Below are 23,824 nucleotides of genomic sequence, written 5' to 3' on the forward strand. Positions count from 1 at the left end.
ATGAGTCAAACGCAGCAAATAATACCCTACGCTCTTCAGGATCAGCGAAAGGGTCGAAGTCCCCTCCCCAACTGTTCTCTTCCCCCCAGTCTGGGGCTTTTGATGCTCAGATGCCATGAGGAGATTGCTAGACTAGCTCCACATCTAAAGGTGCTGCTCAATGCTACAAAGCCACACGCCCTCTGAGAGAACTGACTGTGACGAAGAAAAAACAATTGTTGAAGGAAAAAAACGAGAAGAGAGAGACCAGAGAAAGTATATGGAGGGGCACACAAAACAAGTGGGCAATCCTTCCAAGCTCATGAATGACTCCCATTGGGTCAATGAGCTTTACCGCTCCACTCTCCGCCTTCTTATCTAGAATATCAACACTATAGGATGATGTACAGCTATAGCCTAATTACCCAGATATAGGAATGTATGTAGATATGTGCTTATGTATAGAAGGCTACGAGGGCCAGTCAGGTAATCCTTCATCCACATCATGTTCGATAGTTGCGGCGGGTCTGTCACATGTGTAGACATCCAGGTACTCAGTAGCAGCTTTGTAAATCTTGTCTATTTGATGCAGAATCGACCTGTTATTAAGATAGAGAGCAACAAAATATTGGATCAAGGGAGAGTATTACGATGAGTTATCTATTATATCTCCATGGGAACAAATAACAGAGGCAAGAAGAAGGAAATGGTTTTCTGCCAGCAATAACACCTTGGGAGCCTGAATTATGTCGCGAGTGGCTGTTGTGGCGCACCGTAACAGTGCCAGGGCGGGGATTCAATATTCAATATGGAGTGTTCCGACTTTCAACAACTTGTCTAAATACCATTCTCCCCTTTTCTCTATAAATTATTTCTTCCTTTACACCAAGAGGTAGGGTGAAAGAATAACCATGGCGACCGAAACCCCAGCTATTCCTTTCGCGGAACTAGCCACTCCCAGCGTCAAGCCTCAAGAGATCTCGTTCACCTTGCCCAAGGCTTTTCATACAACGGCACATGTTCACTTGAACTTCTTGGGCCATTGTGCAATGGTATTCCTGGCTACCTCATCGCCGGCTGATTCGGGCGGCTCTATCAAGCCCATGGGGAGTTTCGTCTATGCGATGCCCGATGTAAGTACCTTGCCTGTCATTTGGAATTCTTTGCCATATTTCCAGCAAGGGAAATGTCATTTTCTCATGCCATAATATATGGATACGACATGGTATCTTTCTTTGGCATAGCCCCAAAATGGCTTTTCCCTCGAAGTGGAATATGCTGCAATCTCCCGCGCACAGCCCAACCTTGGAACCTCAAGCTCCATTGGGCAGGAGACTTGCAGTGCTAAACGGATATCCCCTCATATGATAATTGGAATTTCCTGATTGTCTTCCGATAGGATTGTTTGCGTTCAGAATATGGCTGACATCTATATAGCGCACTTCACCCAAGTCGACAATATCAACAACACTCTACACATCACCATCTAGCATTGAATACACAGCCCGCATAGCCAAGATCTTAGCTCGACGGTTTTCTATCCCGGTGTATGTTGGCTGCAGTATTGACCCACATGGGATGGGGTTGGAAGTCGCGGAGGAAATGGAAGGGCTGACCAAGATCATCAACGTGATCATGGAGAAATGGGAAGAACACACGCAAGAAAAGGCTGGAAGTGCTAAATAAACGTCTGTCGAACGAAATATCCGTTCCAACCGTCCATCTATTAAAAATCACATACCTAATTGGAACCATACTCATTCACCTGATTCTGACCGAATTCTTCCTCCTTCTTCGCCCGCACAATTTTTACTATCCCTTGTTTGACTGTTTCCTGCAAGAATTCATAGTGTCTATGGCATTTGATTGAGGCAATAATCCAGGCTTTATGGTATCCTTGGTACAGGGACCACAATCACCAGCAGAATAGGCCAGGCATGAGATTCTATGATGACCGTGAAGGCGACCTCCCCTACCCATTTAATCCAACTCAACTTCCGACCGAACCCAATCCAAATTAAAACAGGCACCAACACTATAGTCAACAGTAGTCTCCGCCTCTTGCAAAAGGACCTCACGGACCTCTCGGTGATTGGTCACCTGATCGTCGGCACACGAATACCCAAAGACAAACTGAGTCCACAAAGCAGAGGCAAGTCAGATTTTCACGGCGGACACCGAGTGCGACTCGCCCGGGCGGCACACACCGCTTACTAAGGACATCATGGCGCTCCTAGACGCCACACACCGGAGCGAGTCATGCACGTGGGACAGACACAACACGGCCTCAACTCACACACATGACTTCTACAAGCCTGGCACCAGCTCCAGTATCCGCTTATTGATCGGAACTTTCGGGGAATGTTACCTCTAGGTACTTGATGGGTGTGATGGGGAAAGCATGAATGAACGCTGTGGATACATTGGCTTCTATTCTACTGGACGTGCTTTGACTTCGTGCGCCGAATTGCAAGCGTCAGCAAGGCTGATGCCAAGCTATTATCGATGACTCCGCCGCAGAGTCCGAGAACCTATTTGGCCCCGAGATTGCTCCGTCTTCTGTCCGGCTATAGAAAGCTGGATCTTTATTGGAAGATAAGAAATGGAGTAAGCTTTTTTATAGGTTGTGGCGGGGGCGATTCTCGCAGCGCGTGTGTCTTTATCTAAACCGCCAGACAAGGGGCTAAAATGGATACAATGTGAGCGTATACTGGAAGCTGGTCAGAGTTCCTGCAATGTTGCGAGTGAGGGAGTTCGCGGCAAGCGCGTTGATGTCCTTCAATTTGAGAGTGGGTCGACTAGCTCGTTGTTTAGTTGTAATGTGCAAAACTCGGCGCTCGATGCTGATTAGCATGCTCATTTACGTGGAGTTGGTTTAGCCTAGTTAGGCAAGTGGGTTGGACTGGTTTATCTCACACATGGATGTTTGGGTTCGCGGGAGATCTTACCAAAGGAAGAACTACAAGTCTATGAGTGGTGTTGATGTCCTTGCTCCAAAACATATGCTATAAATCAATAAAAACCGCTTGACTTGAATGCACAATATAGCCAAGATTTAATGGATGTATTGTGAGACCTTGCATGCACATTGATTCCACCAGGGTACTATGTATTTATGTTGTGCTTATCACAAATATCACCGTTGCATCTACCTACTGCAGGTGGATATCGTTTAAACCCCACAGTGGTATATAAGCACCCTCAAAACCACATATTTCCTTACTAACAATCGCATCAAATGAAAAACTTTTAGAACCAAATTCTCCGCATACACGTTAAATAAAGAAAAAAAGGATCCATCATCCATCATCAACTCGGTCAACAACCCGAAGCATCTCAGATCCCATTTGATCTGAGACACACCCGTGAACTAACACACGGAAGACGCCGGGTGTCTCGGGCTGACAACCGTGACAGTTGTCAAGCAGAGCAAATCGGAATGGCTCGGTTAACGGGTGTTTCATCGAGATCGTTGTCCCGTTGTGGGGCGTTGAACCATGGCCGGAAGTGAAACAATATTGGAGTTAGTATTGGAGATTTGTGGTACTCCGTACACATATTAGAATTGATGTAGGTACTTGCTAAGTTCAGGTGGAGATAATTTCTCTTTTTTTTTTTTTTTTTTTCAGACAGCGCATTGACCCTTGAAAGTGGAGGATCAAAGCAATACCACGGGGCGCATAGATATTGCAATTCTCGGACCTTGCCGATCTGTGTATCTCTATACTATGGATATGAGCTGAGATTCAAGTACCGGGGCATGTCTATATAAATTTAGAATGGGGCAATTGATAGTCCTATGGAAGTGATCCAATTGGAGCCCAATAAGAGGTCCAAGAGACGGCATATAGAAACTATGGTACACCGCAAGTTCCGAAACCCAGGAAAGGGCCTAGCTTCAAAACTAGCCAAAAAGTATTTCTGCAGGTATCATTAGCAGGTACGGGGTCAATGCATTACACGTGCCATTTGCAAGCCCCTGCATACTATATGGAGAATAGTTCCGTACGGCACGAACCGAGTAAACCTATGTTTTTCGTTTAGGGTTAACCGGTCCCTGTAACATGTTCTTTGCCGAGAGACTGTTTTTATTTAAATCAAATTAAGTTTATCGGCAAAACAGCCTGTCACGAGGGTTCTCTTAGCTCGGAGTCCCAAGCCCTCTAACCGAGGGCGGGGAAAAAGGGTTTCAAGCCTCGTCGACTTTAGAAATGTGCCAAGTCTGTTCTGCAAGGGCCCAAATGTCAAACGATAGCCGGTCAGAGTTGTGTTTTTGCTCTGATGAACCGGAGAAGTTCCGGGAGCATATCAGTACGGAGTACCCGTGGACGGAGTAAACTGGCAACGATTAAGGGCCAAGCGGCTGAGGCTGTCTGTGCTCCATGATTGCTTTTTCTTTTTTTTTCCCCTGCACAGCATTCGTAGTCCACTACATCCAGTAAAAACGGAATCAAACACCAGTGGTATTACACTGGATATATTCTCCGTTTCGGCACTGTACCCAGATGGGGTGGAACCCCGGAGCTATATAATCAAGTTTAAGTTAGACTCCAGGGCTATTGGTTTATAACGGAGTAGTCCAATACGGTTAAAGCTCGGAAAAGGCAGAGTTGGGTTTGATAGGCGAGAAAATACCAATAAAGATCCGGGCCATCCATCCGATTCCATGTGGTCCCGGTGCATGACTTCCGAAGTCGATCATCCTGTGAAGGAGAGGGGCGAGATCTTCATGGACCTGTTTTTTTTCATTTCTTTTTCTGATATCATATTAACATATTAAACATTTTAGTATCTTTATATTAAAAATTCTTTAAAAAAAATCACTTTGAATGGACCTATTGTTTCCATGGTATATTCAAACACTACTGCCGATCTCGGGTTGACTTGCTTTATATATTACCGTACTCCGTACTTCATGTACAGATATACACACTCGGCTTAGATCCGTTGAAGATTCTTTAAATCCAAATATTCTCGAAGATCGTAATACTCTTCGTCGATCTATAGTTCGGTTTTTTTTTTCTTTTTCTTTTTTTTCCCTTTCCTTTTCTCTAACGGTTGATTTTACATTCCCCGATATCCCCTTTCTTCACATTCTTTGATCTTCACCTTTCCCACCTGGGCAACCTCGGCATTTGCATATTATTGTCCGGTCTTTTGGGCTTTGGGACTTTTATTTTTTTATATTTTTTTTTTCTATTTCCTTTTTCAATCTCAAACAATGACTTTCCAATTTCCATAATAGCAGGAAACCCAAAATCTTGCTTGGGACTGTGGCGATAACCCTTATCTTAAATTCACCTTTCAACCGCAATCTTGGTTCTTTCCCATATCCTCACCATGCAGCCTTTTCGTAAAGGCTATGAACTTCCACCTGTACAGTCGGTGACGTCGGGCGCATTCCCGGCTCCCGCGCTACTTTCCGCTCCGCCGAGCAGACCTGACAGCGGGATGCGAATGTCCCATTTATTGCAGCCTATGCCCTCAGCTGGACCGGCGACATCGCCGTACCAGCGCTTTTATGACTCCGCCTCCGGATCACCAGCTGAGACTGCGCTTCCAGATGCCCCGCCAATGAACTCAGTATCAGGTCTCTACCAAACTAGCCCGGGGCATGGGCAACAGACCGCCGCGCAATTACAGCAGAAGCGCGCGTATCGTCAGCGTAGAAAGGACCCCAGCTGCGATGCCTGTCGCGAGCGCAAGGTTAAATGTGATGCCTCGGAGTCGTCTAGTTGCACCGAATGTAACAATCGGAGGGTGCGCTGTCAATTTACCAAAGAGACCAACCGCCGCATGTCGTCCATCAAACAGGTCCAGGATTTGGAGAAGCAGTTGCAGAATACGAAACAGCAATTACAGCACTTACAGACGGGCATGATGCGACCCGATCGCATGTTCGATGTTGATGAAGGCGTCCTGCAGCCGATGATCAAGTTGCCTGAGATCGAATATCGACCCGTGCGCCGTTCCAAGGCGCCCATCCCACAGGATTTCTCTGACGTGCGGTCTAATCTCCGCCATTACGGCCGTGGCATTTTGAAAGTTCCCACCCCTTATCGTCAACAGGGTGCAGAATCTTTGGTGACTGGGGATGCGCCGGAGCTGCCACCGAAGAATCTAGCAGATCATTTATTGGCCCAATATTTCAATTGCATTCACTCGGTGCTCCCGGTGCTCCATTGGCCCATATTCATCGCAGAGTATGAAGAAGTTTATCGGTCGGGGTCGCTGTTGGGGGTCTCGAATGAATGGGCGGCTGTGCTATTTAGTGTATTTGCCTGCGGTTCCATCCACACGAACGAGGCGAATCGGGAGGAAGAAGGAAAGAAATATGTACGCACTTCCTGTGGAATTATTGATGTTTGGCACGATAACTTCAATTTGGATCGGGCTCGCGCGGCGCTACTGGCAAGCATCTTTCTCTACGAGGTCAATTCGAAGTCGGCTAGTTGGGTGTGGATTGGCTCAGCAGTGCGCGTGGCTCAAGAGATTGGGCTGCACATCGACTCTGGCCCGTGGCCTGCAGTCGAAGGAGAGATGCGGAAGCGTGTTTGGTGGGGGCTATACGCCTGGGACAGATTACTTGCGCTTGAGATGGGGAAGCCTGTGTTGATCAACGATCAAGATTGCGATATCGATCTCCCATGTCCCGTGGACGAGCAATACATCACAGAAGGAGGCAATATCCCAGACGGCCAGCAAACAACGCCGCTACTAGCTACGATCCACGTCGTCCGGTCCATCGGTCAACTCACGCGCACTCTACGCTCAGCAACCATCAGCCCCGCCACGCTCGAGACCTTTGAACTCCACTTCAACACCTGCCTCGCAACATTCCCCTCCCAATTTCACCCCAAAACCGATCAAGATCTCGACCCCCGTTCCTTGGCCCCGGTAATCTACCTCCAAAACGCCCGCCTCCTCCTTCACCGCCACAACATCTCCCCCTTCTGTCCAGACATTGTCCGCACCTCAGCAATGGACTACTGCGTCTCTACAGCCCTTGACACAGCCAATATCCTCGCCCGCTGTATGCGCAACTACCCAACACACCCAGGACCACCATCCGTCAATGATCCCCGCTCCCACTTCGCTTCCTGCGCCGGCTCCCTTCTATGTACACACATCTGGCGCTGCACGCTACTTCTTCTCTTCCGCGCCGAGTACGCCAGTGCTCTGACGTGCGTCCAAGCGCTGGCATCGATCGGCGACGTGCGCACCGTCAACGCAGCCTGCGGCCGGTACCTCGCGTTCTTCCTACGTCGTCTCCTAGCCCGCATTCGCCCATCTGAGGGCCACGTCCTTGATCTCGACCACGACGAGGAAATGATGGCGTATGTCTCGGGCGATATGCAAGGAACAAGCGACGGAAGCTGGGTGTGGCATGGATCCGAGACGGGGTCCCAATTGGAGGGGATGGGGAACTCGACGCCGAAATCTTCGAGCCATCGGACGGAGATGGAGATGGATTCGGAGTGGGAGGGGTGGGAGTGGATTGAGAAGACTGTACAAGACCTTTTTACCGAGCAGCATCAGCAACAACAGCAACAGGTGGCTTACGGACAGCCGAAGCTGGAGGCTTCTGCTTCGTCTTCTACTCTTGCGCCTGGATCTGCTGGTTCGGCCAGTTCGGCGCATTCACGCATGACGATTGCGAGCATTATTTGAAGCGGGTATATTCTATTTGTGATTGTGTTGCTTTTTTTTTCGTTGTCCACGCCGGATCTCACATACGTTGTTTTCTCGTCTTACTCCTTGAACGCCCCCACCCACGTCATACCTATTCACTCTACATCGCATATCACTCTATCTGGGTTGTATGTGTATGGCTCTAGACCAGATCTAGAGCTCGCGCAAACTTTAGGGCACTTGTCGCCATGTCCTTTGGTCACTTGCCTATTCTTTATATCTTCCTTGCAAATATTGCATTGCCGATACCCATGCCCAAGTACTTGTTCATAGCCTTTTTCTTTTACTGTATATACTTACAAGCACACGTATCAGATTCAGATGAATTGTTTCAGTTTGCATTTTCTATGTTTCGAGTTCTTAGCTGGATGCAAAACTGGACCTCAACATACTGACAAAGCTTGAGCTAACCCCAAGACGACTTGCCAGTGACATTGGTCTTTGTCTGATAATTGGATTCAACGCACTATCTTCACAGGAAAGCTATATCCAATCACCATTATAGTCAACATCACATCTTATTTTCTATCCCTCGATTTCCTCCCCTTCTCCGTTTCTCTACCTCCACCTTCTCGCCTTCTTACTTTCCACCTCTCAACCCCTGTACCTCTGCACTTCTCCAACCCCGACCAATCAAATCTCCATGAACAGGCTTAAATCAAAGTTCCCTCTACAGGAACAAAGGTACCATTCTGAATAGATCCAGCGTGGTGACGGGCAACAAGGCCATAAGCAAACTGGTACCTACAGACAAACAAAAAGATTAGAAATCACGACACAGCAGAAGAAACTAAGAACAGATAGTAACTTACTTATCAAGGAAAGGCAGAACCTCGTTGAGACCAGGAGTCTTACGCCAATCGCGCATAAGATCACAAACAATACCGAACAAACCCATGAGTGTAACACCAGCTCTCTCCATACGACGATTCGCATCCTCGGCAAGCTTGACATCGAAAGTACCACTAGCATCGGTATTGGCGAAGACTTCGTAGCCAGCATCAACAAGGGACAGGGCGAGGAATGAGGTGCCTGGTTTGACTATCAGTATCTATTCTACTTTCCTTGCTTTTTCCTTTCCCCTCCACTTACAAACTTCAGTAACAATGCCCGCAATAATCAACTGCTTCTTTCCCGTAGCCTTGACCGCAGCGCGGAATTCCGCATTATCCCAGGCATTGACCTCACCCTGGCGACGGACGAAGGTCGCGTTGGGGTGCATTTCGATGATTTCCTTGAGCATGAGGCCGTTAGGGCCTGCGTCCGAAGAGCTGGTTAGCACGGTTGGAAGGTTGAAGACGTTGCCAAGGGCAGCATGGCCAAGGATGTTGTTGCGGAAGTCGTTTGTGTTGAAATCACGCACGAGTTGGGCGAGGCCGACTTGGTGGTCGATGACGAGGAGGGCCTGAGGTTGTTAGTTTGTATTTCTTCTTCTTTAGGTTCATTCAATGATGTTTTGGGGAAGGTGCGACTCACTGCGTTGTCCTTGTCCAGTCTGTTCCATGCTTGCGCGGGAACGGATGCTGCTAGCAGGAGGACTGCTTTGATTCCGGCGGAGATGAGCATCTTGAAGATGAAGTTTTTGCTAGATGGGGAACTAGGATTGTCTGAGGTGTTCTGGATATACCTCTAGACCTGGGGCAAGCTTGCTTTTATACCTCGAGGTCGAGGGTGGCTGCGCTCCTGGACTGAAGCCCCTAATTCCGCTCATGTGTCTCATAATCATGACAAAGTTCTTTCAAAGGGCTTGCCATGCTTACTGCATTGGTTATTGCCACTTTTCCTATGCTGTCCGTGGTAGGTATTGTTTGCTGTCAGTGCTTGAGGTATCCACGAAGGGCTACCGTCATGTCTTGGCGTGCAGAAATGGCTAGACTAGACAGGGATTCGGTCACATTATGGATTTGTGAGATTATGAGATTGTGACAGAGCATTAGAGACTTCATTTTTTTTCTCGGTTTTCGTCCTGATCTTGGAAGTTAGCGTGCAGTAGTTTTACTCCGGTGGGATGGTATAGATGAAATCCAGCCATTGCTTGATTTCGGGGTCCAGTCTAGATTGAAACCCGGTATAACTAATGACTTTGATTTTTTTTTTCTTCTTCTTTTTGAACTATAGCCGTTTGATTTAGGCTCAACGAGAGCCTCAACCTTCACTTATTGAGTCGAAGTGAATGGGAAGAAGTACCCTAAAATGGAGGGACTACGCTGGCCTCATTATACCCGAGCTGGCCGTATCTCACAATATAGATAGAGTCTACACTGTCTCAACTTTGTACACGCTTTCTCGGACAAATAAGCGACGATGCTCAAAGTCAGAATTTGGGCGTCCCGGAAAATCACCCGCAGGAAACCACTGCAAAGTATGAGACATACAATACTTCCTTCCACCTTAGGATACTTTTTCGGGGGTGCTCCGAGAAATCGTGGCAAGCGGACTGTAAGACTGAAACTGGGGCAGCTCGTTAAATTTCCGAGATAGGGAGATTTAGCGGAGCACAAGCCACAAAACTCGAAAACCGCTTGTTTGAGTTGTTTAAATTAAAGCATAGATTATCAAGATGATTGTGGGGCGAGACTTTTAGACTGAAGGTTATTGGGGCCTATTATTTATTGCAATGCCCCAAGGCCAAAGCCAAGCAGATCCACTGGTCAGAACTCGAAACTGGAAATGGGGCTAAAGGACTCGCTTTCAAGCCGTCGGCTCAACAGTCCGTAAGAAAATGTTAAACCTGCAGTGTTCATTTTAGCGTTATTTAGCGTTATTTTGTATTGCCTGTCAGCATATGTCAGCACTACCGAACCTTCTAGGACTGATCTAAATATGCATATACTATCCAAATTGAGCCTAGCTATCTAATTAGTATATTTTCCCCATGAATCATGTCACTTGATTCGGGCTCCAGAGCCCTGATTGAAATACGCCCCAACAGCCGCCAAGTCATGTAGACACCGAGACATCAGGCTTGTAATTTATCTCTCCACATATCTCTCTCCCGATTAACGCCAAGCCTCAACATAACGATTATAGAGATTTCTCGTCTGGCTGCTATCGGAACTCCGATCTAAACCTGAGACACTGTTGACATCTGCTTACGGGCTGACTATAGTACAAGTTGGCAGCGCGGGAACTGTCACATGAGTTATATAGACGGCTCACTTTAGTGCTCTTTAGTGCTGTTATATAATTAACCTCGGAGGGTAGGTTGATAATGCTCACAAATCAGGTCGCGCAACTCTGAGACATATTTCGTTTCTATCTTGCCGTATCTACTCCGTATTGAGACTGAATATGTTTTTGGACAACGGCTTTGGCTGAAATGTGGTTTTTTATTTTCTATTTTTAATACTTTGACTGTTGCGAGCTATAGAAAAAGGGTATGGGCAAGGATATGGGCTGGATTCAAAGATTTTGTATTGATTCAGGTAGTGGTGGTAGAAAATCAAAAGTTTGCAAAGTATAGCGGACTAACAAAAGCCTTGGGAGCCCAATTGAGTTGATACCATTACTTTTACCTGCCTGGGTAGCTTTCTTAGATGATGGCATTGTTGGGGTACGTTGATTTGATGCCATGAGACGCTTGTTGACCTTGGAAAAGGTTCATATATGTTAGATTATGCCTTTTGATCGGTATTTACAACTCATTGGAGCATTTGACGCATACAAGCTAGATGGAATTATGGTTTCATACTAAAGAATATGTAAGCCAGATAGACCTCGGTATACCTGCCAAGAGCTTGTCCTACGTGATAGTATAGCTGTTCAGCCTGTTCTTCTAGTGCCGACCGGTTAGTTATAGTGTTGGATGCCTTTATGTCTAAGCATCAACATCCCACCTAGACAGCTCCATCAGATTCTTCCTCTCTCTCTCTCCCCCCCCATTTTCCTCTTCGCCCATTCTCATCGATAGGAATCAATACAGTACGTTTCTCTATTGCGAGCACTTCTTGCAGATCTGGTTCCCATATATATAGCCATGCTCGTAGGTAGCCATTCGTTTTCTCATAAACCCATTTCTTTTCCTTGTTTTTATAATGCCACCGTACCTATCAAACCACAGGACCAACAGGGGCATAGGGTTTGTGCATAATACATCAAGGGTAGTGACAGGCCACGGGTACCTGCATAACGAGGGATCGGTACTAATTATGTCTGAATAGGATGATGGATCAGTATGTCAACATTATTTGAGCCCGAAACGCCGACAAGCATATAATACGAAGTACATACTACCTGGTAGGTGCAGGCCACCTAACAGCACCTGGGAATACCTTTTAATTATGGGTAATCTGGCATCCGTGACCTTCGGAATCATATCTCATGAAACATATTTATGTGAACATTTGTGCGACCGGGATGTCAGATCATCGCGGCTAGTTCTGCAGGCCAGTTCACATAAGTGAGTCTCTGGGAGGGGTCACAGACCTTGGCTGCAGGTCTGAATCCAACCTCATCTCTTGAACTTATTCGTTTGACTACTTGTCTCATCCAAGGTAGAGACAGCTTCTTGATACTCGTTGGTTGTATTTTGTTTTGTTTTTGCTTGCCTATTCGGTTACTGCATCTCTGCTACCACAATTTGTTGGTTTGATTTTGTGCTTGGCATGGTCGCAAGTATGCTGGCTTCTCCATGCGAGGCGATTTGGACTATCTCTGGACATAAATTGCCCCGGACTGGTGTTAGCGATATCTCATTGCTATGGAAGGTGGCAGCAGCCTGCTTTGCGGCTTTGCAGCTGATCGGGTGAGTTTGATATCACGAGATGTGAGCGACTTGGGAACTAGAGGTCTCTGACTATAGATTTTCTGTGGGTAGGTATATGATGCTGGCTGTGGTCGTTGGCTCCCCTCCCCATGAGTTGCGAATCAATGCTACAGTATCTACTGTTACTGCATTCGTGTTTGTTAGTGCGTCTTATGGTGTATCAGCCCTGATTTCTTTCGCCCAGCGCCACCGAATGATATTCCTCCTCAACTCAATCTTTATGTAAGTGAGAATGAAAGCTGGGTCTTTTTATATTGGCCATCGGCTAACAATTGCAGCCCATACTCAACGATGAATCTGCTCGCACTCCTGAATATACTGTTCCACATCCACGGACGAAGCCTGCAGATGAACACTTTGCTGATCGTAAATATCTGCCTACCCGCTGCTTTCTCGGTGTGTTACGCTCTCGCGGGGATCTTGATATATCGAGAGTATGGCCGTCACCGAGCGGAGGAAGGCACGCCGCTACTCACCGACGAAGAGATGCAACGTCGCCAGTTGCTTCGCTTGTTGGGGGAACGGAATATGAATGCGCCATCGCCTGAACTTGTGCGGAACACTTATCGCTTCGATTTACCTGAGGATGAGACAGTGCACAAGGACTGGAATAATTTGACTGTTTGAAGCGCGTTACAGCGTAGGAAATATCGGATATGACTATGAAGAGAAAGTGTACAAGTAACTGAATGTGAAATTTGATTGAATAATGTATTATTGCACGTGTATCTTTGCGCACAATGTGTACAATATGTGTAGTATGGAGTAAGCCCCGGGCTGCGTGTAGATGAGAAATCCCTTGGACCTCGGCTGTTTTTCGCGCCGAGCGGATTTAAAGTCCAAGGGAACCACCGTCATCCCTGAAATTAATTTACCATCCCGATTCTGATCTCTCTCGAATACAATTTACAATGTCGAAACGCGTGACGATTTTTGATCCGCCCGCGCAAGATCATTCCAAGGCTCTTATCGAAAATGTACTCGATCTGACGCCAGTGGTGGACCTCGGCCCAGTATGCCATCCCTCAATTCTTCTGTCGCGACAAAGGCCATATTCTAACACAACACTGTTGTCCCTAGGATGTCTTCACCAATACCCGCCCGCTATGGCACCCTCCCGGAGCTCGAGGCATTTACGGCGGTGCCGCGATCGCGCAGTCCCTATCAGCCGCCATGTTGACCGTCCCCGCCGACTATGCCGTCCACAGCATGCACTGCTACTTCGTGCTTGCCGGCGACTCGGAGATCCCAATTCTGTACCACGTCGAGCGCGTACGCGATGGGAGGAGCTTTGTGACCCGAACCGTGCAGGCGCGGCAACGGGGACGGCCAATCTTCACCACCACACTAAGCTTTAGCCGGGTCGGTAGTGGTGGCGATAAGACGGTTCACCACGCCGTATCCAAGCCAGAGGTCCCATTGCCAGAAGATGCTGAACCGGGAAGTTTGAAAGCCCTCAGCAATGCGGGCGGCGGTCCGTTTGAATCAAGGAAGGCGGGAATTTTGAACCGTACGTCTCCCTGGTCGGAAGCTCCATGCTGTGCTCATTGGACTAATTGGCCGTCGCAATCAAACAGGCCCATCCCCCAATCAAGAAGATAAAAAGGTCCGACGTTATATTCGCGCCCGCGGCGCAATCTCCGAACAGGGTGGGTACCAAGCACACCTGTCGGCGCTTGCGTATATCACCGATAGCTATTTCATTGGTACCATCGCACTTGTCCATGATATCCCGCGGTTCTCTTCCCCAGCCGAACTCGAGAAGCTTCTGAACACGCTCAAAAACCCATCTGATCTCGACGATGAGGATATCACGCGAGCTCTGAAGGAGTTGAAGGAAGAGGAGGCTGCAGAGTTGCGTCGCCGTGTGGAAGGGGCCTTGAACAGGGCCACTTTGGGCAAAAAGGAGGTAGACCATAAAGAGGTTGGTATGATGGTCAGCCTGGACCACTCTATCTACTTCCACAACCCCAGGGCATTCCGTGCCGATGAGTGGATGTTGACGGAGATGGAGAGTCCGTGGGCCGGCGAAGGACGAGGCCTGGCAATTCAGAAGATTTGGTCTAAGGAAGGGGTTCTTATTGCTACTTGCATGCAAGAGGTATGTGTTTGTTTTTCTATTCCGGAGATCAGCGCTAACTTGATTATAGGGTGTCGTGCGATTAAAGCAAGACAAGCCGCCACTGTCGAAGATTTAAAGAGATTGTGATATACCCATACCTTGAAGGAGTTATCTCTCCCCTGTCAGCGTGACCCTATTCTTCCATTCTTTTCACATATCTTCATTTATAGAATTGGGCTTAGTCCCCTCCATTTCCTTGATTTTGCTTTGTACTGAGGCTGGCCATTAGCTATAACCACTGCAGGAGCATGTTATAATTCAATAACAGATATCTGGAAGCCTTATTACATACTTGTCTCTTGTCTTCGCCCCGAAGTCAAGAGTCTTCCCAGTTAACAAACCAACCTCAAAAACGTGAGAAGTAGAAAATTGTCAAAAGAAAACAAAACAACTTTTGCGTTGTTAAACAAAAAGCCGACCCAGTTTTGATCTCCCATAGCCAAAATGCGAAGCAAAGAAAAACAAGCTATCCTACAAAGTCCCCTCAAACCTCAATTCTCTGGTCTTTCTCCTTATCCTCATTCCCCGTCCTTTCACCCTCACCAACCCGGTTCCGATAGTATTCCAGAACCTTAGCCCCCCAAACATCCCTCCCCTTATATTCACCCACATGATCAGGCCAACTCTTCATCTCCTTGGCCAGATTATCTAGCTCGGTCATTGGAAGCTCATCCAGCGGCGTGAGATACGTCTTGACGCCGAAGACGATCGCCCCTGTCCGCGGCAGTCGACGGAAAGTCTGTCTCTCGCGGCGGATCAAGATATCTGACGGAAATGGGCTCCTCAGTTCTTTCTCACAGAGGGAGTTGGGCCGGTAGAGAATCTCAGTCAGGTTTTCGTCTGGTCCTTTGACTTCCACGAAGTAGTTTGAGCGTTCCATTGGAGATTTTGGGGTTAAGCGGGCAAGGAATCTGGGGATTGGAGTTAGTTTATTGATTTTTTCTGTGTTGGTCTCGGCCGTTCTGCCTGTCTGATTTGGAAATCACTTACTTGCTGACGGAGTTGGCTACTTGTTGGTGCCACAGTGGCACGGGGCCATGCAATTGAGAGATGGTCCAGCCAATTCTCTGGTTCACTGTCCACCCCGTTGGGAAAAGGCTGGCGCTAGCTGCCCTGTGTTGGTGTTAGAATTGGCCAGTTGGCTTTTATGCGTGGACGTGGACATACAGGTAAAATTCCCCTTCCTCGTTCATCATCAAAATACTGAGATCCTCCATCGTGAGACGGACGGCAGCCTCGAGTGCCTCTGTTGAACCCTCGTTGGAGTCACGTCCGCTGACGGTGAATTTGTCGCCAGTCATGCGATTGTCGACGATCTTTCGACCGTCTTGAATTGTCATTTCGAACATATTGGGGAACCTCTCGCAGAGAAAGTCTGAAACTTCTTCCAATGCCTCCTGGCACGGTTCAATTGACTCTGGCAGACATCGCAGGACCTCTTCTCTTTTCTCTTGAAGCAATTGGGTCCGCACCCGGTGTTCGTCCATATAGTTTTTGTCGAGGGTGAGCCAATTCTGGGCGTCGAGTTTGCGAATGTCCATCATTACCCGGTAACACTCTCTGCCTTTGATGGGCTGCGCTGGGTACGGTGCCATACGCTTAATGTCGGATGGATTCGACACATTTGAGCAATGCTTCCCTTTCAACTTTTGTGACAACCATTGGAGCAGTTGTTTTTGGTGTCTAACTGCGAAAAGAAAGACGAAGATTGGAATCGCAACTAGTGAGAAGGTTGTCATACTTTTTTTTTTCTTTTGGAAATTAAAAGACCAATCAAGAACGCTCAATGTCAAATGAAGATAAAAGGAAAGTAAAATGTGAACATGATGGACTATGAACTGAACTAGACGATATAAATATGATTTTAAGATGGGCTATGAAGTCACCCTCGGAGCAGGCAAAGAAGATCACCAGACGATAATTTAAGTCAGCATCACTAGTCCCAGTCCCAAAAAAAAAAAAAGGATAGCTCAAAGGTATGGCAGCTGCATTCCACATTCCTCATTCAGCGAAGGTTGTGCCTGCGGAACTGCTGTGATACGCCCAGGGATTCCCCGCAAAAAAAAAAAAGGTCAGAGTTCGCCGGGGAGTACTGCCAGCCACATGATCTCAGACCTTTTTTTATTTTTTTTTTCAAAATTATATTTCTTTTTGATTTATTTATTTTCAAAAAGTTCAAACTGACATTCAGGGCTGTGCACAAAATCAGCTCCCGAGTGTGTATCAGTGGAGAAGATGACAAGTATACAGAGTCTCTAACTGGTTGTTAATCTCTCTTTACTAAAGAATAGCGCTTGGAAATGGATAGTCTCCATAGTTTCTCGGCGGACCCCATACTGTGCAGGGCCCCCACGATCTAGGCACAGTATGTCTGTCTTTAGCTTCGAACAATCGTCAAGCTCGTTTATACCGTCCGTGCGCGCGGCCCCATGAACCGTCAGGGCTTGCCGACTCGGGGACAAAACAAGACTCGCCCGAACAATTGGGCTCCGGATATCGTCGGAGAGACAACTAGTTGAATCTAAGGTACTTGTCAATTATTTTCTGTAAGTACCCAAAGTCCGAGAGTACCGGATGTTTGATCTGAGTCAGGTCCGGCTTCAGCTGGCTGTTAGACGGCTCCAGTTTAGTAGTGTTGACATATTGGATCTGACTGGCCCGGAGATGGGCCGGGGGCCCGATCTAGTTCAGTTGCACATCACATCCGAGCTAGATGGGCACATGGATTTAGTTCTGACGTATCATAGTCATACCCATTATACCCCCCTCGTGTGGGGTGAATATCAAGGGGCTTTTTTTCTTCTTTTTATTTCTCCAACGGGTCTGGTCTCCATCGTCACATCAGTCCTGATTCAAAGACACCAGTATTCCTACAGGACCTTCGCTTTTCTATGGCTTGACGTTGGGCGAACAATGTTATTGCATCGGACATCGACACCAATCCAAGCATCAAAAAAAATAAATAGATTCAAAAAGCTGTCATACCCTCGATCACCAGGTCAAAAATCTCCTAAAATCTCCCAAAATACCCTTTTTAGAGGCTCCACAGACTCCATACTATCTGGGGTTCCCGCTGCAACCGCACATCCCCCCTTTCGCGCAAAGCGCGTTTGCCGCTATTATTATTTGGCTCGGACCTACTCCGTATGTTGTATTAGCATTATATTTTCCGAGTTAATTATTGACTTTTGAGGATTGCCTTATTCCCTGCTCTTTTTTTTTCGCCTCCGTCATAGCTTCCCCATGATGTCCCCCCCGGTCCATATTCCAACACAGACCAGGATTGAATCGATCTACAAAGCATAACAGATTTTCGCCACCGCTCATCTTCAGGAATTTGTTTGTGCATTTCATTCGTAACCAGGGGAAATTCTGTAGTATTCCGTACTCTGTACTCCGCATCCTCTTGCTAATTGACTAGTTCTTAATCTAGTACATCCACGCGGACCAATCAATGCGTTCAGCTAGACTTGATCCAAGACTTTTGTAGAGCCTGGACCTCGACCAGATCTTTCAATTCTTGAATCTTTGAACTCTTCATCCTAGACCTCGATTACAATTAGAGTGCAGGCCAATGCAAGTCAACATTCGGGGCTTTGCCAATCGCCCCATCCGCAACTCTTTTTTCTCTTTCTTTTCTTTTTTTTTGTGATCTTTCTCTTGCGCACAGACGTTTAGATCACCTGCAAGTGTTCTCGCTGGTTGGGTTGTATGTTCCAAGGTGGATCTCCCGCCTACCCTTTATTTTTTGCATTAGTAGCGCTCCAGCCGAGAAAAGCCTAGAAAGTCACATAATGTTTACAGGAATAATACCTCCAATGGGGCTTATGTGGGCTTGACAGGGCTGGATATTGGTCATACAGGTTATTTTTGAATGAGCCACCTTTTGACTGATCACATGGTTCTTTTATGGTTCGGCTGTACGGGATATTGAGTGCTCTTTTCGGACATTTAGAGCAAGGAGTCATTTCTTTGTTTGCCGAACAGCAAGTAGTCGATCATACTTGTTTCTTCAATCTAGCTACACGCTATCCTCTATACTGAAAGATGCAATTGACATTTTTAAGTGTCGTGGATTTTTCCAAATAGATGAAACAAGAATAGTCAGCCGCTTCTACGGCTTTGTCATGTCTTTTTTTCGACTTTCTCTCATCTTAGTCGTATTGCAGCTAAATCTGAAACAAGCATTAGCCGCAAAATATAGAATATAGAAGGTGATAAATGTGTAAAATGTGATTATAAGTCACCAAATGCCCCGGTGTCTAAAAATATCCTCACCCTACAATCTTGGCTAATAGTCACCTGAACCATCCCTATAGGGTCATCCTAACAAGCTTTCTATTTACTTCGGGGTAGTTTCGGTCTATTTGTAAGATTTTTCTATTCATTCCGAGGTTCTCTTGTCATGCAATTGATCTACCGCAGTCTCGTAGAAAGATGATGTCTACTGCTAACAGGCTCAATGGCTGATCTCGTGGGAAACTGGATAATCAACCTCAATGGCTGGTCCACATTTATACTACGAGTATTCGCTCTCCCTGTGGTTCAACACACGGGTATAGAGCCCATCATGCTCTGCACATTTCAACAATATGCCATCCCGGCAGGCAAATAGAGGAACGTTGGATTATCCTGCCTTGGACTGCGACAGCCTATGGAGTTTTCTGTGAGATTACCACCTGAGGGTAATTCACAAGGGTCATCTATTGGCTGGATATTTGGATACTGTCGCCTCCTAACTATAATACCTAGCTAAAAGTATCATCGTCCCATTCCGATCATTTGCACGTTGAAGGTATTTGGGCCAAACCATACCAAACTATCTTGTATTCCGTCCAAGGGGTTGGCTTGACATAACCCATATATTCATTTCAGTCTTACTAATGGCGATCGAGATATGGGTTTCAGAGATCAAATGAAATGGTGTAGACCGGAGGTCCTCGGACCAGGAGTGATCAGAAGTCATCTTGCTGGAGAAATCTGAGATGTGAATAAGCTCCTAGGAACAATGAGTATAATTCAGATCATTTAAGGTACGGGTCGACGTAGCAAACCTTGGAATAGCCCAGAAAGCTGCTGGTTGCCTAAGGCCCCAATATTTGACATCATTCGGAGTTCTTTCCTTCTCTCTCTTCCTTCCAACGTTCCTTCCTTTCTTCCCGTACAGTGCATAGCTACTGGGAACTTTGGTCCTGGCTTTTGGGTTTCACCGCTTGGAGCTCCTTCAAATTATACTTCTATTGCTATACACCATGAGAAGACTATAGCTTTATAGTCATGTTGTCATTGAAGCAGAATAGTCAGCTGCTTCTACGGCCTCTATACTTATCGATTTAGAACTTGGTGTTCAGTTGGAAGCCCTATGTCTTTAAGATGATATTACAGAACTTATAATTACGATCCCACGACAATATCTTCTGAGGTATCTTCTGAGGCGTCATTTTGATATCCTTTTGGATGTCTATTTGAAAAATCACGTAGGTGGCAATTTTCCGCTGGCAATTAATCCAATAGGACCAAAGTTCCCACTGGTAGCTATGCACTGCGATATTTCCATATTCATTCAATGGCTAACTATCAAGTTGGAGTTTGAAATTATTTCGTACTAGTTATAGTACCTTATTTGGGGTTTCACAAGGCTAGAAATATTGGATTTAAGCGAAAGGGAAAGAAACATAGCAAGTTTCATTAATACTAGACTAAAGTTTATTCTGGGTCTTCCTAGTGGAAGATACTAAAATCAAATTGAGTATGAAGCAACGCTCACCCGATGCAATCTCTGGTCCCTGGTAGAAAGTATAGTGAGACGTCTCAAAATGGGGGAACAAAAGCAAAACATAAATGAAAATGCAGGCACCTGTGCGTATTCTTCATTTCGACGGGAGCGTAGTTCGAAGCAGCCGGTGAAGGTTCTGTGTTGCTTAAATATTAGAGAAAAGGTATATGGTCATGTCACTCGCTTCGTGAGAAGAAAATCAAAACTTTTGAATCGCCAAACCGATGAAAGCGAAAAGAAAAAAGGGAGCAAAGAGGAGCCCAATGTCCCAGCACGCATGAAGAAAGTCTTTGTCGAGACAATACTCGAGGCGTAAATCGTGAGAAGCACTCGGCCTCAGACGCCTAATCGCTGACCATCTTTAACAAATAATCGACGCTCTATCCGTGCGAGCAGTATCGATCCTCGTCATCGAAATTCCAGTATTGCGGGACGGGATAGGTGCGAGGGTATCATCCCCATTCGCCAGACACTCCTCTCTCTCTAACTCCAACTTTTCAGCCTCTTTGGCACGCTTGAGCTCCTGGCAGAACTTGCTGTTTGCTCTGATGCGGTCACCGTAGCGAATAAAAGCAAACGGAATCACAGATACACCCAGACTGAGGAAAGCGATCAAACTGCAAGCCCAAGGCACGCCAAGCCGGTTAAACATCGGCTTAGCTGCTAGCGGGAGCACAGCTCCCAGGATACTTCGTGTGCAACTTGCGGCGGACTGCGCGCTGGCGGAGAGGGTCTCGTAAGCGTCAGTCAGGTAATTCAACATAGCCATGAAGATTAACAGGTAGCCCATTCCGAATGGGATGCCAGAGAGGAAGGGTACGACCCAGTGGATGTTTGGTGAGGCTGTCCAGCCTACCCAGAAGAGGGAGATCACATATAAGGGCCCGCCGATGCAGGCGAGGGGGAGTCTGCGGTATTCCTCGATGAAGGCCCAGCTGGCGTTGCGGGCCTTCGCTCGGGCTAGATAACCATCGTACCATATGAAAATGCCACAGGCAAGGACGGCGCCGATGCCAACTGCGTGAATTTTAGAATCTATTCCTTTTCGGTTCAGAGACACGGCCGTATGGATGGACTTACTAGGTAGAAACATCAAGCCAGACACACCAGGGCTCATTTTGTAGATACCTGTATGATGTTCGTTAATGTCTGTCTCCCACTGGGTTCTGCATACGCTATCTGGGAGAGATCACCAACCTTGGAAGATGATTGGATATGCCTCAAAGTAGAGGTAGAAGATTGCATATGCCAAAGCAAGATACAAAGAAGTCAGAGAAACGATATACTCGTGAATAATCATGCGGAAGGGTCGTGAGATCGTGATAATAAGCATTTCTCGCAGGTTACGGCTCTGAACATCCAATGGCGAGACGATATTTGAGTTGCCGGTGTCTTTGCGTAGCTTATGTGCACGACGCTTCAGGATGACTGGGGCATAAGTTTCAGGCATGAAGATAACCAATGGCAAGCTCGCGCCTGACAGAATGAGTCCAATCCAAAAGCACCAACGCCAGCTGACAACTGCCACAAAGCCAGACAGCCAAGGTCCGATGATTGGCCCGAAGGTTGTACACTATTAACATATTAGCCATCGGACCCAATAACTCCAACTGAACGTATGCGGTAAGCTTACAGCCATGAAATAAGCCATCAGGCGGCCTCGCAACGTTGGGTCATCATGAACGTCGGCAAACAATCCCCCGACAGTAGCGATAGGCGCCGATGCAACCATGCCATTGAATAATCGGAAGACGAGCAGGGATGCATACGAATCCGCGACAGCGCACGCCAGCGTGAATATCATGAACAAACCATAAGCGATGAGCAAAGGCGGCTTCCGGCCGAAATACTCGGAGCTAGGACCCCATAGCAATGGTCCTAAGATGTAACCGATGAGAAAGATGGAGATGGGCAAAACGAGGGCTGTTTCGTTGGTGATGTCAAATTCTTCGGCGATTTGGGGGATGGCATTGCTGCAAATTGACGAGCCGATAGTGCTGTTCATGACTTGCATGACGCCAGATGCGAGAACAAGGAACTTCCTCCTCTGTTGAACACCTTAGTATCATTTCCCTCACATTGCTTCATTGTACTGGACACTATCCCACATACCGTTCTCCAGTTGACAGGATTTTCTGGGTCATTAGGCCCAAATGAAACAATCGTTTTGGAGGCCACTTGGCGGAATCTAGAGTAAGAAGGGTTTCCATAGCGTTCTTGGATAGGCTCATGGTCGACTTCTGAGTCTCGATCTTCAGAGTCATGGGAGTGTTGTGACTCATGAGAGGATGCTACTACGTGCTCTATACAACAGTTTCAGTATTTTGAACTCCTAATATACAACATAGAAAGCATCGACAAAGAAAATAGGCGACTGACCTGTTGCTGACATGACCTTCTGCACATTTTCCTCGGTAGCCATAGGGTCCGACATCTTGACGACCTTGGCTCGAAAGAATGGACAGTTTGTACGCTAGATGAAGATCCAGGCGGGAGGCAGTAGTTATAAAAGGTTCGAAATTGAAAAAACTAGTGCTCACAAGGAGTGGATGTTTGACTCAGACAAATAAATCTTATTTAATGTGGATTCAACTCCACATCCATAAAGCAATCTCTGATGGTACGCCCTAACTTTGACAAATCGAGTAGGGACGCGAGTCCAGTTTGAAAAATACGGCGAGAAGTCTAGCCTTCCCTGTTAAATTAGGCATTTGGTGGTGTTGATCAGTATCCCTGGCTCGGGTAGGACGGCTTCTCCCCAGCTGTTTGGGCGAAAAACGGGAGCTAAGAAGCTGCGAATTGCTAAAGTGGCAACTGGAAATGTGACTGTATGAAATATCACATGGAATCTCGCATAGAAGACCGATTTTTCTAAACGTCCATATAATAACACATACCGCTTGCGAAACTACGAAGGCAATCCAAACCCATACAAATTTGGAAGCAAATATCTCAACCGCATGCATCTAGTCATTTGGACATTGAATTCTTCAATGCGTGATGAGGGGCGAAGACCCTGCCGATCAATCGATTGGCCTTGCATTAGCAATTGCGTCAGATAGCTTTCCCTGTCATGTAAGTTAGGACGAATGGGGCAAGCTCGATTGGGCTGACGAGCAGTTGTTCCCATGATATGCGCAATTTGCGCAGCGTAGTTGACCCGATCGAGCTAGAGCCCAATTTTTAGTAGGAAGCTCCCTACAGCGGGGGCGCCAATACTGGGGACAAACGGGAACGGGATATTCCACACAGCGGTTCAATTTTTGTTCTCGGAGGATGGATCCGAAACCGCTCCACATTTGTTGTAGAGTAAGCAAACGCCGCCGTTTCAGGGGTATGCTGTCTCTTTTGATTTGTAACCCTTGGGCAACTCAGTTCTCGGATGTTGGGCTGATGTCGGCTAAGCTAAAATTCCCTGGTATCATTTCCGGTTGCGTCCTGATGGGTTCGGCTTTCTGGCCGATCTGCCCTGACCTCCCACAAGTCATGA

At 46.9% G+C, this 23,824-nt stretch overlaps 8 protein-coding genes across 8 annotated transcripts; 5 read left to right on the forward strand and 3 right to left on the reverse strand.

Annotated features, from left to right (window-relative positions):
- Nucleotides 1-890: 890 nt before the first annotated feature.
- N7517_000202 (proteasome assembly chaperone 4 family protein) lies at nt 891-1,665 on the forward strand (the record flags this gene model as incomplete). The annotated part of the gene is made up of 2 exons (XM_056717932.1): nt 891-1,112; nt 1,417-1,665. The coding sequence occupies 2 exons, from the start codon at nt 891-893 to the stop codon at nt 1,663-1,665; spliced, it is 471 nt and encodes a 156-aa protein (XP_056582067.1).
- Nucleotides 1,666-1,929: 264 nt separating this feature from the next.
- On the forward strand, nt 1,930-2,196 carry N7517_000203 (uncharacterized protein; the record flags this gene model as incomplete). Its single annotated transcript, XM_056717933.1, has 1 exon — nt 1,930-2,196. The coding sequence occupies one exon, from the start codon at nt 1,930-1,932 to the stop codon at nt 2,194-2,196; it is 267 nt and encodes an 88-aa protein (XP_056582068.1).
- A 3,123-nt stretch (nt 2,197-5,319) lies between these two features.
- N7517_000204 (transcription factor domain-containing protein) lies at nt 5,320-7,650 on the forward strand (the record flags this gene model as incomplete). The annotated part of the gene is made up of 1 exon (XM_056717934.1): nt 5,320-7,650. The coding sequence occupies one exon, from the start codon at nt 5,320-5,322 to the stop codon at nt 7,648-7,650; it is 2,331 nt and encodes a 776-aa protein (XP_056582069.1).
- A 674-nt stretch (nt 7,651-8,324) lies between these two features.
- N7517_000205 (putative isochorismatase family hydrolase) lies at nt 8,325-9,237 on the reverse strand (the record flags this gene model as incomplete). The annotated part of the gene is made up of 4 exons (XM_056717935.1): nt 8,325-8,415; nt 8,484-8,703; nt 8,764-9,076; nt 9,148-9,237. 4 exons carry the CDS (start codon nt 9,235-9,237, stop codon nt 8,325-8,327), a joined length of 714 nt encoding a protein of 237 aa, XP_056582070.1.
- Nucleotides 9,238-12,287: 3,050 nt separating this feature from the next.
- On the forward strand, nt 12,288-13,063 carry N7517_000206 (uncharacterized protein; the record flags this gene model as incomplete). The annotated part of the gene is made up of 3 exons (XM_056717936.1): nt 12,288-12,415; nt 12,488-12,658; nt 12,715-13,063. The coding sequence occupies 3 exons, from the start codon at nt 12,288-12,290 to the stop codon at nt 13,061-13,063; spliced, it is 648 nt and encodes a 215-aa protein (XP_056582071.1).
- Nucleotides 13,064-13,347: 284 nt separating this feature from the next.
- On the forward strand, nt 13,348-14,634 carry N7517_000207 (uncharacterized protein; the record flags this gene model as incomplete). The annotated part of the gene is made up of 4 exons (XM_056717937.1): nt 13,348-13,449; nt 13,517-13,946; nt 14,014-14,537; nt 14,587-14,634. The coding sequence occupies 4 exons, from the start codon at nt 13,348-13,350 to the stop codon at nt 14,632-14,634; spliced, it is 1,104 nt and encodes a 367-aa protein (XP_056582072.1).
- Nucleotides 14,635-15,042: 408 nt separating this feature from the next.
- On the reverse strand, nt 15,043-16,153 carry N7517_000208 (heme-dependent oxidative N-demethylase family protein; the record flags this gene model as incomplete). Its single annotated transcript, XM_056717938.1, has 3 exons — nt 15,043-15,469; nt 15,549-15,671; nt 15,726-16,153. 3 exons carry the CDS (start codon nt 16,151-16,153, stop codon nt 15,043-15,045), a joined length of 978 nt encoding a protein of 325 aa, XP_056582073.1.
- A 4,542-nt stretch (nt 16,154-20,695) lies between these two features.
- N7517_000209 (MFS transporter) lies at nt 20,696-22,768 on the reverse strand (the record flags this gene model as incomplete). The annotated part of the gene is made up of 6 exons (XM_056717939.1): nt 20,696-21,351; nt 21,415-21,462; nt 21,532-21,907; nt 21,968-22,381; nt 22,447-22,637; nt 22,714-22,768. 6 exons carry the CDS (start codon nt 22,766-22,768, stop codon nt 20,696-20,698), a joined length of 1,740 nt encoding a protein of 579 aa, XP_056582074.1.
- Between the last annotated feature and the right edge of the window lie 1,056 nt (nt 22,769-23,824).

The sequence above is a fragment of the Penicillium concentricum genome, assembly GCF_028827145.1.
Source record: "Penicillium concentricum strain IBT 3081 chromosome Unknown utg000001l_segment0_segment0, whole genome shotgun sequence".
In the NCBI taxonomy this organism is placed as follows: Eukaryota; Fungi; Ascomycota; class Eurotiomycetes; order Eurotiales; family Aspergillaceae; genus Penicillium; species Penicillium concentricum.